This window comes from Lepidochelys olivacea (assembly GCF_965140295.1).
Source record: "Lepidochelys olivacea isolate rLepOli2 genome assembly, chromosome: 11".
NCBI lineage: Eukaryota > Metazoa > Chordata > Testudines > Cheloniidae > Lepidochelys > Lepidochelys olivacea.
In genome coordinates this window covers 15,804,891-15,817,091 of record NC_140421.1, presented here as the reverse complement: position 1 = coordinate 15,817,091, position 12,201 = coordinate 15,804,891, and the positions used below count along the sequence as shown (strand labels likewise).

Here is a 12,201-nt window from a genome sequence, read left to right as displayed (position 1 = left end):
CTGGCCAGAGTATTTCCAGGCTGCACAGTTGCCTGTCTTCACTGTGTTATTCTCAACAGAGACAGGATGCCCAAGCGCACTTGTTTGCTTTCTCCTCAGAAACCGATACTAGAGTAATTGTCAACAGTTAGAAGTTACCACCCAGTTCTTTTTATGAAAGCCTATTTTATTCTTAAGATAAAAGCATTACAGAGAAAACATATGGTTGAAGCAGGGTTCACCCTGATTAGTTCTTGACTGGGAGACAACCTAGACAATCCCTGGGTGCTGAAGGAAGTGGTATGGGCAAGTCAGCAAAGGGTTTCTTACTTCGAAGTCAGTACTGAACCACTGCCCCAGCAAGGTGCAAGGAGGTGCTGGGCTCTGTAGCTTTTGTTTTTATTATGTTTTAGTAAAATGTATTTAATGCGGAATTATTTATTTGTACACTTGAAATGAGAATGACCTTAATTCTGCTCCCAGCTTTGACATTCACTATACTAGCAATAGGACTGGTCATTAGGGGTCTGACTTTTAGAGATAGAGAGATCCCATATCTCCACTGGAGATTGATGGGATCTGTGGATGCTTAGCATGTCTGAATATCAGGCCCTATGAGCTCGAACGTTGAGCATGTCCCTGCACTTGGTGCAGGCCCCAAGGCGGCTACGGGGGGTACAGAGATGGCTACACACCACCTTTGTTTTTCCCTATCCCCAATATAAATTAGAGCTGCCAGCTGGGGATCGCACATGCCTCTTCTCTAGGTATATCCCCAGCATAATCCCTATGTGAAGATGGAGTACAGTCTTTTATACTCCACCTGGGAATCTTCAGCAGCCTAGTTATGGCAGCAATATGGCCCCATAGGACCACTAGGGTAGTGCAAAATGACTGTATTGGGGGCACAACATTTCTAAGATGTCAGAGTCAGCAGCACAGTCCAGCAACAGAAGCTTTTCTCTTGTTTACTTACAAGAGTTTGAGATAAACCAACTTGAACAGACAAATATCCCCCTCCTCCCCAACACATACACACATTTTAAAACAAACAATAGGCCCTGCTTAAAGCTGCAACAAAAACACACCTCTGCTAAACTCTTTGGGGTCTGCTGGTTAGCCTGATCCTTCAAGCTTCAGTTCTTTCACCTTCTGTTCGCTTGTGAGCACGTTTTATAGTCTAACTTCTACTTCCTGTTTGCCCACAGTCAGTAGCACTGTCTCATTATCCCATCCCTTTTAATCTCTCGAGCACCTCCAGAGACTTGAGTGAAGAATTAATTCCCAGTTTGCTAGAACTAGTGTTGAGCTGGTATCCTGTCAGACTTTCTTTGTGTTTATTTGTTTATAAGCTTTCCTTTGGTGTTCCTTGTTGAGTGATGAAAAAAAACTGATTTTTTGTTCACTTGCAGTACCAGAAAAGTGGAGAGAAATAATCATTTAGGTCAATCTGAAGTGAAACTGTTTCTAATTTTTGGAAAACTGAAAAGTAAAAAAAAAATAATAATAATAATTTCAGGTCAAACAAAACATCTTAGTTTTTGAGCTCTTTAAAAGATTTTTTAATTTTAAAATAAAATTGAAATAAATTTTGAAACTAAAAGTCATTTCAAATGAAAAAATTTATTTTAAAAAACATCAGTACTAAACATTTAGATTCTTTTCTGAATTTTTGGTTGGTTGGTTGGGTTTTGTTTTGTTTTAGTAAATTGCCCAAAGTCCCACAGGAAGTTATTAGCAAATCCAAGAAGAGAACCTAAATCGCCTGACTTCCATTCCTCAACACAAGGCCTTTTCACCTTCTTTTTGTCTCTTTCCTGTTTCAGAATGTATCTTTTAGACAAATATGTCATGTGCAGTGGTTAAAACCATTGTTCCCTTTTCACCCTTTTTATTTCTTTGTCTTTTTAGCCTGTATACTCTTCAGAGAAGGGACTGCAGATCCAATTCTTCTGTCAATTACACCACTCAAGATCATGAGTAATTTAAGTCAGTGAAGCTGCTTGAGTTCCACACCAGTCTAATTGACAGCAGAATTTGGTCCCATGTCTTCCTGTGTGTTTATACAGCATTTACTAAAATGGGGTACACGTCCTGGTACTTTCTGACCTTGGGCACTACTGCAATACAGTAAATAATACTTTAATATGTTAAACCTACATTTAACTGTAATACCTAGAAAAAAGATACCAAAAGAGTTTCTTAATTATGGAACTCTTTGGAATTATATGGTATTTTTCCTGCACTTTTGTAGATTTGCATCACAAAGTGATTATTGTCATCTCTGTGTTCACCTTCCTTCAACTATTGCGATCTTTGCTATTTGTTGAAGTTCAGAGCAACTCATAAACAGTTTCTACTTTAATTATTATTTGTACTTTTCTCCCTTTACAAAAATAGGGCCAGGCGTTCCAGTTGTTAGCGTGCACACTACAAGTAACCCTGGAAGTAAGTAAGCACCATTCCACAGAAACTCCTTATTATAATCTCTGTTTTAACATAAGTAAAAGAAAAAAATATGCAATTCATTTCCATAAACCTGTCTTAATTACATTCTAGCAATAAACATGGCTGGAAGTGATAAGAGAAAAAATTAATCAAGTGACTAGAACATTCCCAGGATTTCTCAGATACATGTTAGGCTAGATGCATATCTTTCACCTACTATTTACACTTGAGTTAATTAGGTGGCAGGATGTTCTTCATCCCTTTCACTCACTATGTAAATTATGTTTCTAGTATGAAATGTCTTCTGTAGTCTTAAAAATGTTTTTAAAGTTATAATCCAATTATTCTGGATTAAAGTACAGACCTCCCAGGGCTGATCATCAGATTTAACTTGCATACAATGAATCAAGTACTGCCCTCAGTATACTGGTGCAAATCCAGAGTGCCTTCACTGATATTTTAAATAGGAATTCCAAGAATTGCGTTTTGTGAGATCAGGTCCATTACCTCTACATTTCAGATGTTGCTAATTATGCTGTCTGCTATGGACTTTTGCACTGTCAGAGCAGCCAGGGAGCAGCAAACAAGCCACAAACATCAGGAAGTGTAGGACCACCATAGCAGCAATTATTGCCAATCCCTCCAGTCCCACCCAGCAGTCCTTCACCCTGGCAATCTACAGCACAGGCACCTGGCACTAGTTAAACCAGCCTCAAGATGTTCTAAACTTGTGCTGGAGGTCCAGGCCGATGCACATTATTTCCCAGATCCCAGGGCTACAAAGGTGGCAAGAAGCCATCTTTGTCCATCCTCCTCTTGTCTGGGCCAAGCACAGCTCAGCCACAGCAGAGGATCTGGCCCTGCATCTTCAAAATGTCATACCGATCAGACCTTTCAAATACATAATAGAGTTACAGCATGTTGATAACTATCCTAATCCACTTAATTAAGGAAAAGCTAACAACTGCCCTTTCTCCTTCATATGTTCAGTATTACTGTTTATTGTAGTTGTCAAGCTCTATACTGTAGAAACCCTAAAAGTGATCTAGGGGCTAAGTATATCACTCAGTGCATCTGAAGAAGTGGGTTTTTACCCACAAAATCTTATGCCCAAATAAATCTGTTAGTCTTTAAGGTGCCACCAGACTCCTCGTTGTTTTCGTGGATACAGACTAACACGGCCTCTGATACTTAGTACCCCTCTGATACTTTGTAAATTCATTAACTTTTGTGGAGCTGCCCAGTATTTATGAGAGTAGAATTTGGCTCTTTGTGATTTGTTTCTAAAATTCCCATTTGTGAAGAAACAAAGCAGAAATATGAGTGGGATTAACATAGAACATTATGGAAAGAAGAGAAGGCAGTAGGTCTAGAGAGAGAGTGCTTACCATTAACAACAACAAGAAAAACCCAATAATGAGATAAGATTTATTTATAATGTGTCAGTGAAAGATTAGATAATCCCCCTCTATTAATAAAAGAATAAGAGTGTGATTAAAGATTACTTCAAATTATTATATCCTAACACTATAATTATAACATTTTGGTTGACTGCCCAGAATTAACATTCTAGTTAGATTATCCCTTGTTGCCCTAAATGAGGATGTATGATTTCAAAAATCCACATTAAGGGGTGAGATTGGAGAATAAAAAAGAACAGTAGGATCTTTCATCCAAATGCAAAAGAGTTGTTTCAAATCTGGCTTTGGCTTTTAAGCCAAACTGTTCCCTGGCTCCTCATTGAAGTGTGGGAGAGGGAGGAATACAGAAAGGTAGTGACCAAGTAAAGGTGTTCTGGGTCATTTTCTTGCACTGGACAGACAGGTGCAAGCTCCTTACTCCCACTGGTGATAGGTGCATCATGTGCTCTCTCAGTCTTATCCCACTTCTTATTATCAGGCATCCATTTTGGCAGGGACTGTATGCCTGCCTTCTTGTAAACACAGAGCATTGTTCAGCATAGTAGCATCTCCCGTACAACCATCCACGCTCCCATTGTGTGTCAGGTATGCTAATATCTGCATTGTGCCTGGCTCCTAAATGGAGTGGGTAGTGAGGGTATTGCTCTTTCCCCCTACCACCTGCCATGCACCACAAGGCAAAATTTAGCCCTTGATATTTAATGAAGACAAAACTTGTTGAAGCCAGAACAGAGAATACAAAATCATTAATGCTCCCCTTGCACATTGTGAATTAAGCTGGTAGTTTGGCTTTTGAGTTCCAAAGTAGGTGCACTATAAAACTTGTTTAAAGAAAGAAACTATAAAAAGGTTTAACATTGTATATTTGTCTCTTTTTCTTTAATTATTGGTATCTTGATTTCTGTCTTGTATGGTGATTCATTGTATCTTTCCACCCTGATTCCTCCTATTTGTTTCCTGCAGAATTTTACATATTGGAAAATAATGCTGTGTTGAAAGAAACTATTTTAAAGAAAAAGATTTTGCGGACAGAAATTAAAATGGTTCACATTGAGGATTATGGTAATTTTAGCAAAATGTTCCTTTAACACAGAAAAAACTTTCTTCAAATCTTACTATTTTGGATCTGTGTAACTACCTGCCTTTAATGGTTTTCTCTTTTCTTAAAAGAACTTCCTTTACAGTTGTCATTTCCAAAGGATTTCACAGATCGAAACCAGTATGCTGTTCTGTTAATAATGTAAGTATCTATTTAGGGTCACTACAAATAATAAAAGTAGGTAAATGGGGGTATAAAGAGAGGATTTATTTCTGTATTTTCAGTTGTAAAATATATGTGTGGGGGGAGTGAGTGTAGGGAAAATATCACTTTCCCTATAACACAGCTTTTGAGTTGGTAAACTAAAACCTTTGTTATCAGGAAGATGCTGTTTTCTGTCTTGGCTAATAAAAATCCTGTTTTGTGAGCTTGTCAATATAAACATGGTTCAAGTTATTGATAGCTAGATGTGAAGGGCCAGATCTTCACCTGGTGTAATCTCAAGTAGCTCCACTGGCTTCATTAGAACCATGCCTGTTTACATCACCAGAGATACTGTACGGTTTTTTTGTATATTTTTTTCTTCTATCACTGGTAGAAATAGCAACTGCCTAGAAGTCAGTTAAGACTTCTAGAGCCCAACTGCTTTGGGAATAGCAGAGAGAGGATAAAATACTGGAGCACCAGTGGCTGGAGACATTATGGGCTTGATCCACTGACCACCAAAGTCAGTGGAAAGACTATGGGAGGACGGATGCACTCACTGGCAGCCCATGTTATAGAAATAAAGTAGCTATGTTTCTTTCAGAGCCAGCCTCCTTCTGCTTACTCATTCACAGGACATGTGTGCATGGGGAGGGAAGCCATGATCACACCTCCAATCCACCCTGATATGTCAGCAGTGATCAATACCTCTATCAGCATTAGCCAACCTCCATTTTTGCCCAGGGAGTGAGGGCTATAGTGTTAAGGCTGTAGTGTTATATGCAGGAGAGCTAAGGTAGGGATTCTTAGTACACACACTCTCCTCTCTCCATGTACCCACATTGGAGCAGACAAAATTTGTTCCTTTGTTTCTAATTAGCCATATTTGTTTTTCTCACATCTCAGTGGTTACTAACTAATTCATCATTGGTAAAAAGGAGTCATGTTAGGACACTCCGACTCTGGGATCCATCCTGATGTTTTCAGCACCCTAGATTTATATTCTCCCTTGGAGCCCCACAGACTGGGTTTCAAATTCTGGTTAACAAACATGGAAGCCATATGTCTAATGCCTGTATTATACCACTTGCATACAGCATTTACAGCTTTGTATTATTTACAGTCTTTGGATAGATTTTCCATCAGTACTGTGTGTAGGGCATTAACAATGTGACTCCTGTTAAAATGAATGGAGGGGTACACGCCTATGCAGCATATTGAAAATGTAATCCCTGATGAACACTAGGACATGATACATTAAACTAGTGTCTTCTGCTTAATAAAAATCTCCAAAGATACTTATAGTTATACGTACAAGGCCTAATTTGCAAGCATGAGCCTCTAAATAAGTTGTCCAGAATTCCTGCACTTGAGCATTCAGGTCAGTTCTTATGCATTAGTAGGTAAACACGCAGTAAGTGCTGATTTCAATGCCCAATATGTCATTTGGACATTCCATTTAAGTGCCTACATTTGAAAACTGGGCTCCTGGACTATCTTTCAGTTAGACTAGTGGATGCATCTCTTTTTTTTAATGGCTGATGTAAAATGTGACCTCTCCTTCAGGGAGGAGAGGATAGACATTAGAGAGAGAGAGAGAGAGAGAGAGAGAGAGAGAGAGTCTACTTGCTAGTGCATATGACTGAGCACATTTATATTATAGGCAGTTGTTCTCCAGGGCCAAGGGATAAACTCATTTGACACCAGCGTAATTGGTATCATATGCCATGGCAAAAACTTGTTTTTCTGTAAATAAGGGTACTCAGGGACTTTCATGTAACTTGCTTAAAAAGTGACTTAAAAAAGCTGAGTAAATAAATATTCTTCAACTTATATTTAATTCTTGTGCTACAAGTTAATGCAAATTTGAGGAAGGCAAAAGAGAAGGTGCTACTATGACTGAGCATTATTTACATACATGTCTGGAGAGAGTTTTAAAATGTTTTCTTTTGCAGAAGTTTCAGCACCCAAGAGTGGTACTGAGGCAGGGTTTGAGTTCTATATTTGCATGGTATCAGGTCTCCAGTGAACAGGCTGTCAGTGATACCAGAAAGTTATGCCTATAAAGTGATTATTTTTTGTGGTGTTTACAAATGGGAGGGAAAGGACCTTAGTGACAAATACAAATTTTTGGTTTTCTTACCTCTGGAATATTGAATTTCTGCTTCTCTTCAGTGAAACCCCTTCTTTTGCAGTGCTGAATTTTCAGAGTTAATGTTAACAGAAGTTATTTTTAGAAATCCCTTTAAATGGTAATGAAAAATCAATACTGAAAATCTGACAGGAAAGACCTTCTCTATCTCATTTAATGTGGCTCACCTCTCCCACCACCTGAAGAGAAAGAGGTGATATTTCTCAGCCCCGCTTGCCACAAACTCTACACTGAGGTCGCCAAATTAATCTCTTTTTAGAATTAGAGATGACCCAAATGGGACCTGAGAATGCAGAACTTCAGCTGAAGTCAATTTAGATTCTATCTGTGAGACCATTGCAGGACTGAGCCCAGGGGTTTCATACAGACTTTGGATAGCTCCAGTCTCTGAGGCAAGGTGTGGTTGGAAGCCTGTGTGCAAGCTAGATATTTTGTCCATCCAAACAACCTCAAAATTGACATCTTGCTTCTTTTCATTACCAGAAGTACCACCTCCAAAAAGCAGTACTGTACTTCCAGGAAGGACATCAGGCTGTTTCAGGTAACACTGATTGGCTGATTGTGTGATGTCATTTCCCAGACATTCTACCTTCTGAAAGTGGTACTTCTGTGACTGACTTAGGGTCACTTTGTTCCTTCTGCACACATGTTAGGAGTGTCCATACAATGGTTATTTTAGTGGTAGATCACCAGAGGAACCATTAATCCTGCTGTGCAGCCACACTTATTTCCTTGTCCATGGTCTCAAAGGGGTGATCAAACTACCAAGCCATCTAGGAATTGAAAGGGGAAAAAAGGAACGTTCACTGTAGTCCTCAATAACAATGGTTAGTGTTATCTGTTTCTATCTGTTTCTTTGCAAGCAAATGACTTCTGATCCAGTGTAAATGACTGAGATGTCAGTAGAATTATATTTTCTCTGTAGATGTAAATGGGTTTAAAGTGTTTATATCAACAGGATTGCAGTATACAAGTGAATTTAGGAGAAGGGGGAGGAAAGAAAGGTTGGGGAAAGGAGCAGAGGAGAGGGAAGGCAAGAGTTGGCTGATTTATTGTATCTCTGGGGCCAAGGTCTCAGCAAGTTTAGATGCACAATTAAGTGCACACAGGATGCTGATGCTTCACAGTCTTACTACTTGGGCAGGGTGTGTGTGGCATGTAAGCCCCCCTCATAAATTCTACTTCAGCCATTGGGCTGTAGCAGTCTCTACAAAGCAGCTCTGTAGTTTCTGCAGGGGATTATAGCTCTGCATGTCATGCATATGCCCGGTACCTGATCCAGCTATTCTTGGTATTGGTGACTTTCATTACTAGCTCAGAAAAAAAGTATGTTGGACTGAGGCTCCGAATTAGATTGTAAACTTTTGTGGGTAGGGACCATCTTTTATGCTCTGTTTGTACTGTAGATGGCTCAGTAAAACTCCTATCCCAAAATCATAGCTCAAGTAATAAATAAACTGGAAATCATAAGATCTGGGTATTATTCCTGCTGTCACAGGCTTCCAGTCCAACTTTGGTCAAATCACTCAATTTCTCTGACCAAACTTGGGTGCCTAAAATAAGCCTTCTGAACTTAGGCACCCAGGTTTGAAACTTTTGGCCTTCATGTTTAAGGCCCCAGTCCTGCAGCTGACTCTGTGCTGGCCAACCCCTGAACCTCCACCGAATTCCACTGAATTCAGTTAAGTTCCACACATCACGGAGCCCAGCCTCAAAGAGTCTGTTCCAGCATCAGGGCCTAAATTTCCTTACAGTAAGACTCACCTTCATCCTAAGGAGGTGCAAAGCTTAATTCCTTAATGGCTGTAAAGCGTATTATGACCATTAGACAGAAGTGCAAAGCACTGTTGTTCAAATTTATATTGGGTCAGAACACCAGGCTATCTAGCAGAGGTATAGGCCTCACACAGTAACGGGTTGCCTCTGGCTAGCCCTATTTCTCTTTCGTGAATTCCGATGCATAGGCCATAAAGTACTAAATAGATTTAACACTGTCCACTCTTCAATTTGTTCCTCCTAAACTACTAATACATTTCACACTCAGTTGCCTTCAAATATAATACATACACGGTAGCCTATGGGTTAGAGAGGTGTACAATAATTGCTTTAAAGTGTGGTTATTATCTCTTTTCTATATAATTAGGATCAAAGTTTAAATTTCAGATTTTTTATTTTTTTTTTTCATTATGGTTCAGCTTACTCATTAAAAAAGTTGGATGATCCAGTCCTTCATAATACACAGGAAATGATTAAGTGGAGTAAAGACTAAGGCATTTAATGTGGGTAATAAAATGAGAGGTGATAATCATTCTTTATTTCTTCTTGAACATAATTAACCTCATTCTTTCAAAATCTGAAGATAATGCATCTTAAATGTCAGCATTCATTATTTAATGTCATTTAAAACTGTACAAACTGTAAGTGGATATAGTGAAACTGAATCAGTAGAAAGATTCTTCTAAACTCAGAGAAAAAAAATTATCAGGCTGTATATTCCTAAGTAGACATCAAATATCTTAACTCTCCTGGAAGTGTTGCATACTTTATACATGTCTGCTTATACCTCCATAATGTAGAGGAAACTCTCCACCCAGTATTGAAATGGTGCCAGAGGTAGGCCTCACTCAAGCCAACTGAGCATGTCTATACATCACATGGATCTGGTACCAGCATCCCAGACCATAGGGTGGAAAGTGGCAATTTTTTTAACAGGGCAGGTACAATGGTGAAGAAGAATGCCATAACACATGTAGCAGGAATTCAGGGAGGTAAAATGTAACTATTGGTATTTCTCTAAGACCTTCAGCATGATAACATTCTTGCATTAATGATTCTCTTCTGGAATTTTCATTTGTTGTAGAGGATGTCTGTTGCAAGTGATGGAACAGTGCATTGCCACAGGATGCAGTATAAAAATATATGAGAGATTCTACCTTTTTTATTACACCCTGTTTAGAAGCAGGACATCCCAGAAGTCCTTTACATCTGGCTACATGTGAAGTTATTCTGCAGGTCAATTTTGTGGGGATCATTATAAATGAACCATCTACATAACTCTTACGTGTTTTGCATACTCTCCTGCCAATTAGGTTTTTCATTCTTTTCCCTTTGGAATGAAAATGATTCTCTGCTCTTTTGGTGTTGTTGCTTTGTGGAAGTCTTGTGAAAACCTAGCTCTTTTTAGTCTTCTGGGAGTTTCTCCTTTTTCTAAACATTTAGTAAGTTCCCACTGCCCACCACAGGCCATATGGGATCTGAGAAACAAGCAAGAAGCTTTCTCCAGCTATTTCACTGACAACCGCAGTCCTGTGCTATGGGGAATGCAAAGGCTGCTCCTTTTCAGGGACCAGGACTCCAGAAATGGGATGGGGAGAACATGGGCCATGGCTCAATCTTCTCTAAACCTCCTGAACAGGGATGGCACAGCAAAGGAAGCAGTGGATGAGGGCTAGGAGCAGCACAGTATGGAACCACAACCTTTCCTCATTTCTCGGACACAGCGCTGCATCTCCAGTACTCAGAGCTGTGGCTTAAAAACCACAATCTGGCCTTTAGCATTTTTGATGGCTGTTTAAAGAATATTCATGTTGCTTCTGCAATACTAGCTGTATTTCATTTCAGGCTATCACATGATTCCATTCTGATAATGTGATCTTTTCTGGAGGTGTTCCCCCCCGCAATGATAAATGCATTGGTTTGCACGGTTGCAAATGTATTGTCTGCTTTTTAGCTATGATAGGCTCTATCAGGGAAGATGAATGGGGATGGGTGGAGTGCTTGGCATTCTGACACCATTGCTTGGGATTGTTATGGGATCTGATCTCATACTGTTGATGAAGGGTGCGGTTGGTAGCAGGGCCATGTGAGAAGTTGCTCACAAAAAAGGAATGTGTGGTGAATTTTCTTTTCATGTCAGTTTTGCAAAATGTTCTTTTTTCCTTCAGTGGATTTTTGCCATTTGCAAAAGAGACTGTTTTCCCAGTGATTCAATTTTGAATTCCATAGATAGAATTTATCTGCTGAGCTCTAGTTTCCCTCACTAATTCATATTGCTATTATGATACTTTTTCATACTGTGCACTAGATTCATGAGCTTGTTTTGGGAGGGCGTTTGTACTGTATTGTGGATGTCCTTGATCAGGCACTATGATAATATTAATAAATAAGAAAAAATAAATAATAATAATAGCCACTGTGATAAGAACTACATATTCCCCTCCAAGCTCTAACGAGAGCCAAAGCTTTAGCTTTAGCTCCCAGATGAAAAGATTCTTCTCCTTTCAGTAATAGACCAAACAGATGATGAGCTGCCTCTTTCTCCAGACAGTCTGAGGTGTATGTGACTGAATTGCAAGAGGCATACAAATTACCTACTAAGGTCAATGATATCGGTATATTATTGATAGCTTCTGTCTGTTTAAATGGCACCTCAATGGTGAACTTCAACAGTGTTTCTGAATCATTCTCAGCCTTGCTATCACTGCAGACTCATAAGATGCTGCTCCGGTACAAGTACAAAAAATAAAGTTAAGAATTATTAGATAACTCCTTCACTTGAATCCCACTACTCCTCTTTTGTTGTTGAAAATACAGTAACACTGCTGCAAAATGACGTTCCTAGAAAACATAGAGAAAGGCATGTAATTGGATATGGCCCTTCTGTGTGTGTGTTTTGATTTTGCTGGCTGTGAAATATGTGTAATGCTTTGCCTATTAGAGAATTCACTTGTGTCTATCCATGCTCAGGTGAGGTAGGATGCAAGGAGGCTTGTGCTCATGGCCCCGGGTTTTTGTTCACTACTCCTTTTCATACCAGCCAGTGGGGGTCATGGAAGGGGGACACTGCATCCTGTAAAAAGGTGTAGCAGTGGAAGATACTGAGTGCTTCTACAGTGCTCCACTTCTGCAGTATTATTGGCATGCTGCATATGAGCAAGTTAACAATGAACAGAAGCTGA

The 12,201-nt window shown here is 39.4% G+C and overlaps 1 protein-coding gene across 2 annotated transcripts in view; it reads left to right on the top strand.

Annotated features, from left to right (window-relative positions):
- DPP10 (dipeptidyl peptidase like 10) overlaps positions 1–12,201 on the top strand; it is an 876,126-nt gene that overhangs the window by 847,805 nt on the left and 16,120 nt on the right. For both annotated transcript variants that reach the window (XM_084642969.1, XM_084642968.1), the window contains exons 17-19: positions 2,380–2,427; positions 4,812–4,910; positions 5,019–5,088. In XM_084642969.1, the coding sequence (XP_084499095.1) occupies positions 2,380–2,427; positions 4,812–4,910; positions 5,019–5,088 (217 nt within the window). The remainder of the gene's footprint in view (positions 1–2,379; positions 2,428–4,811; positions 4,911–5,018; positions 5,089–12,201) is intronic.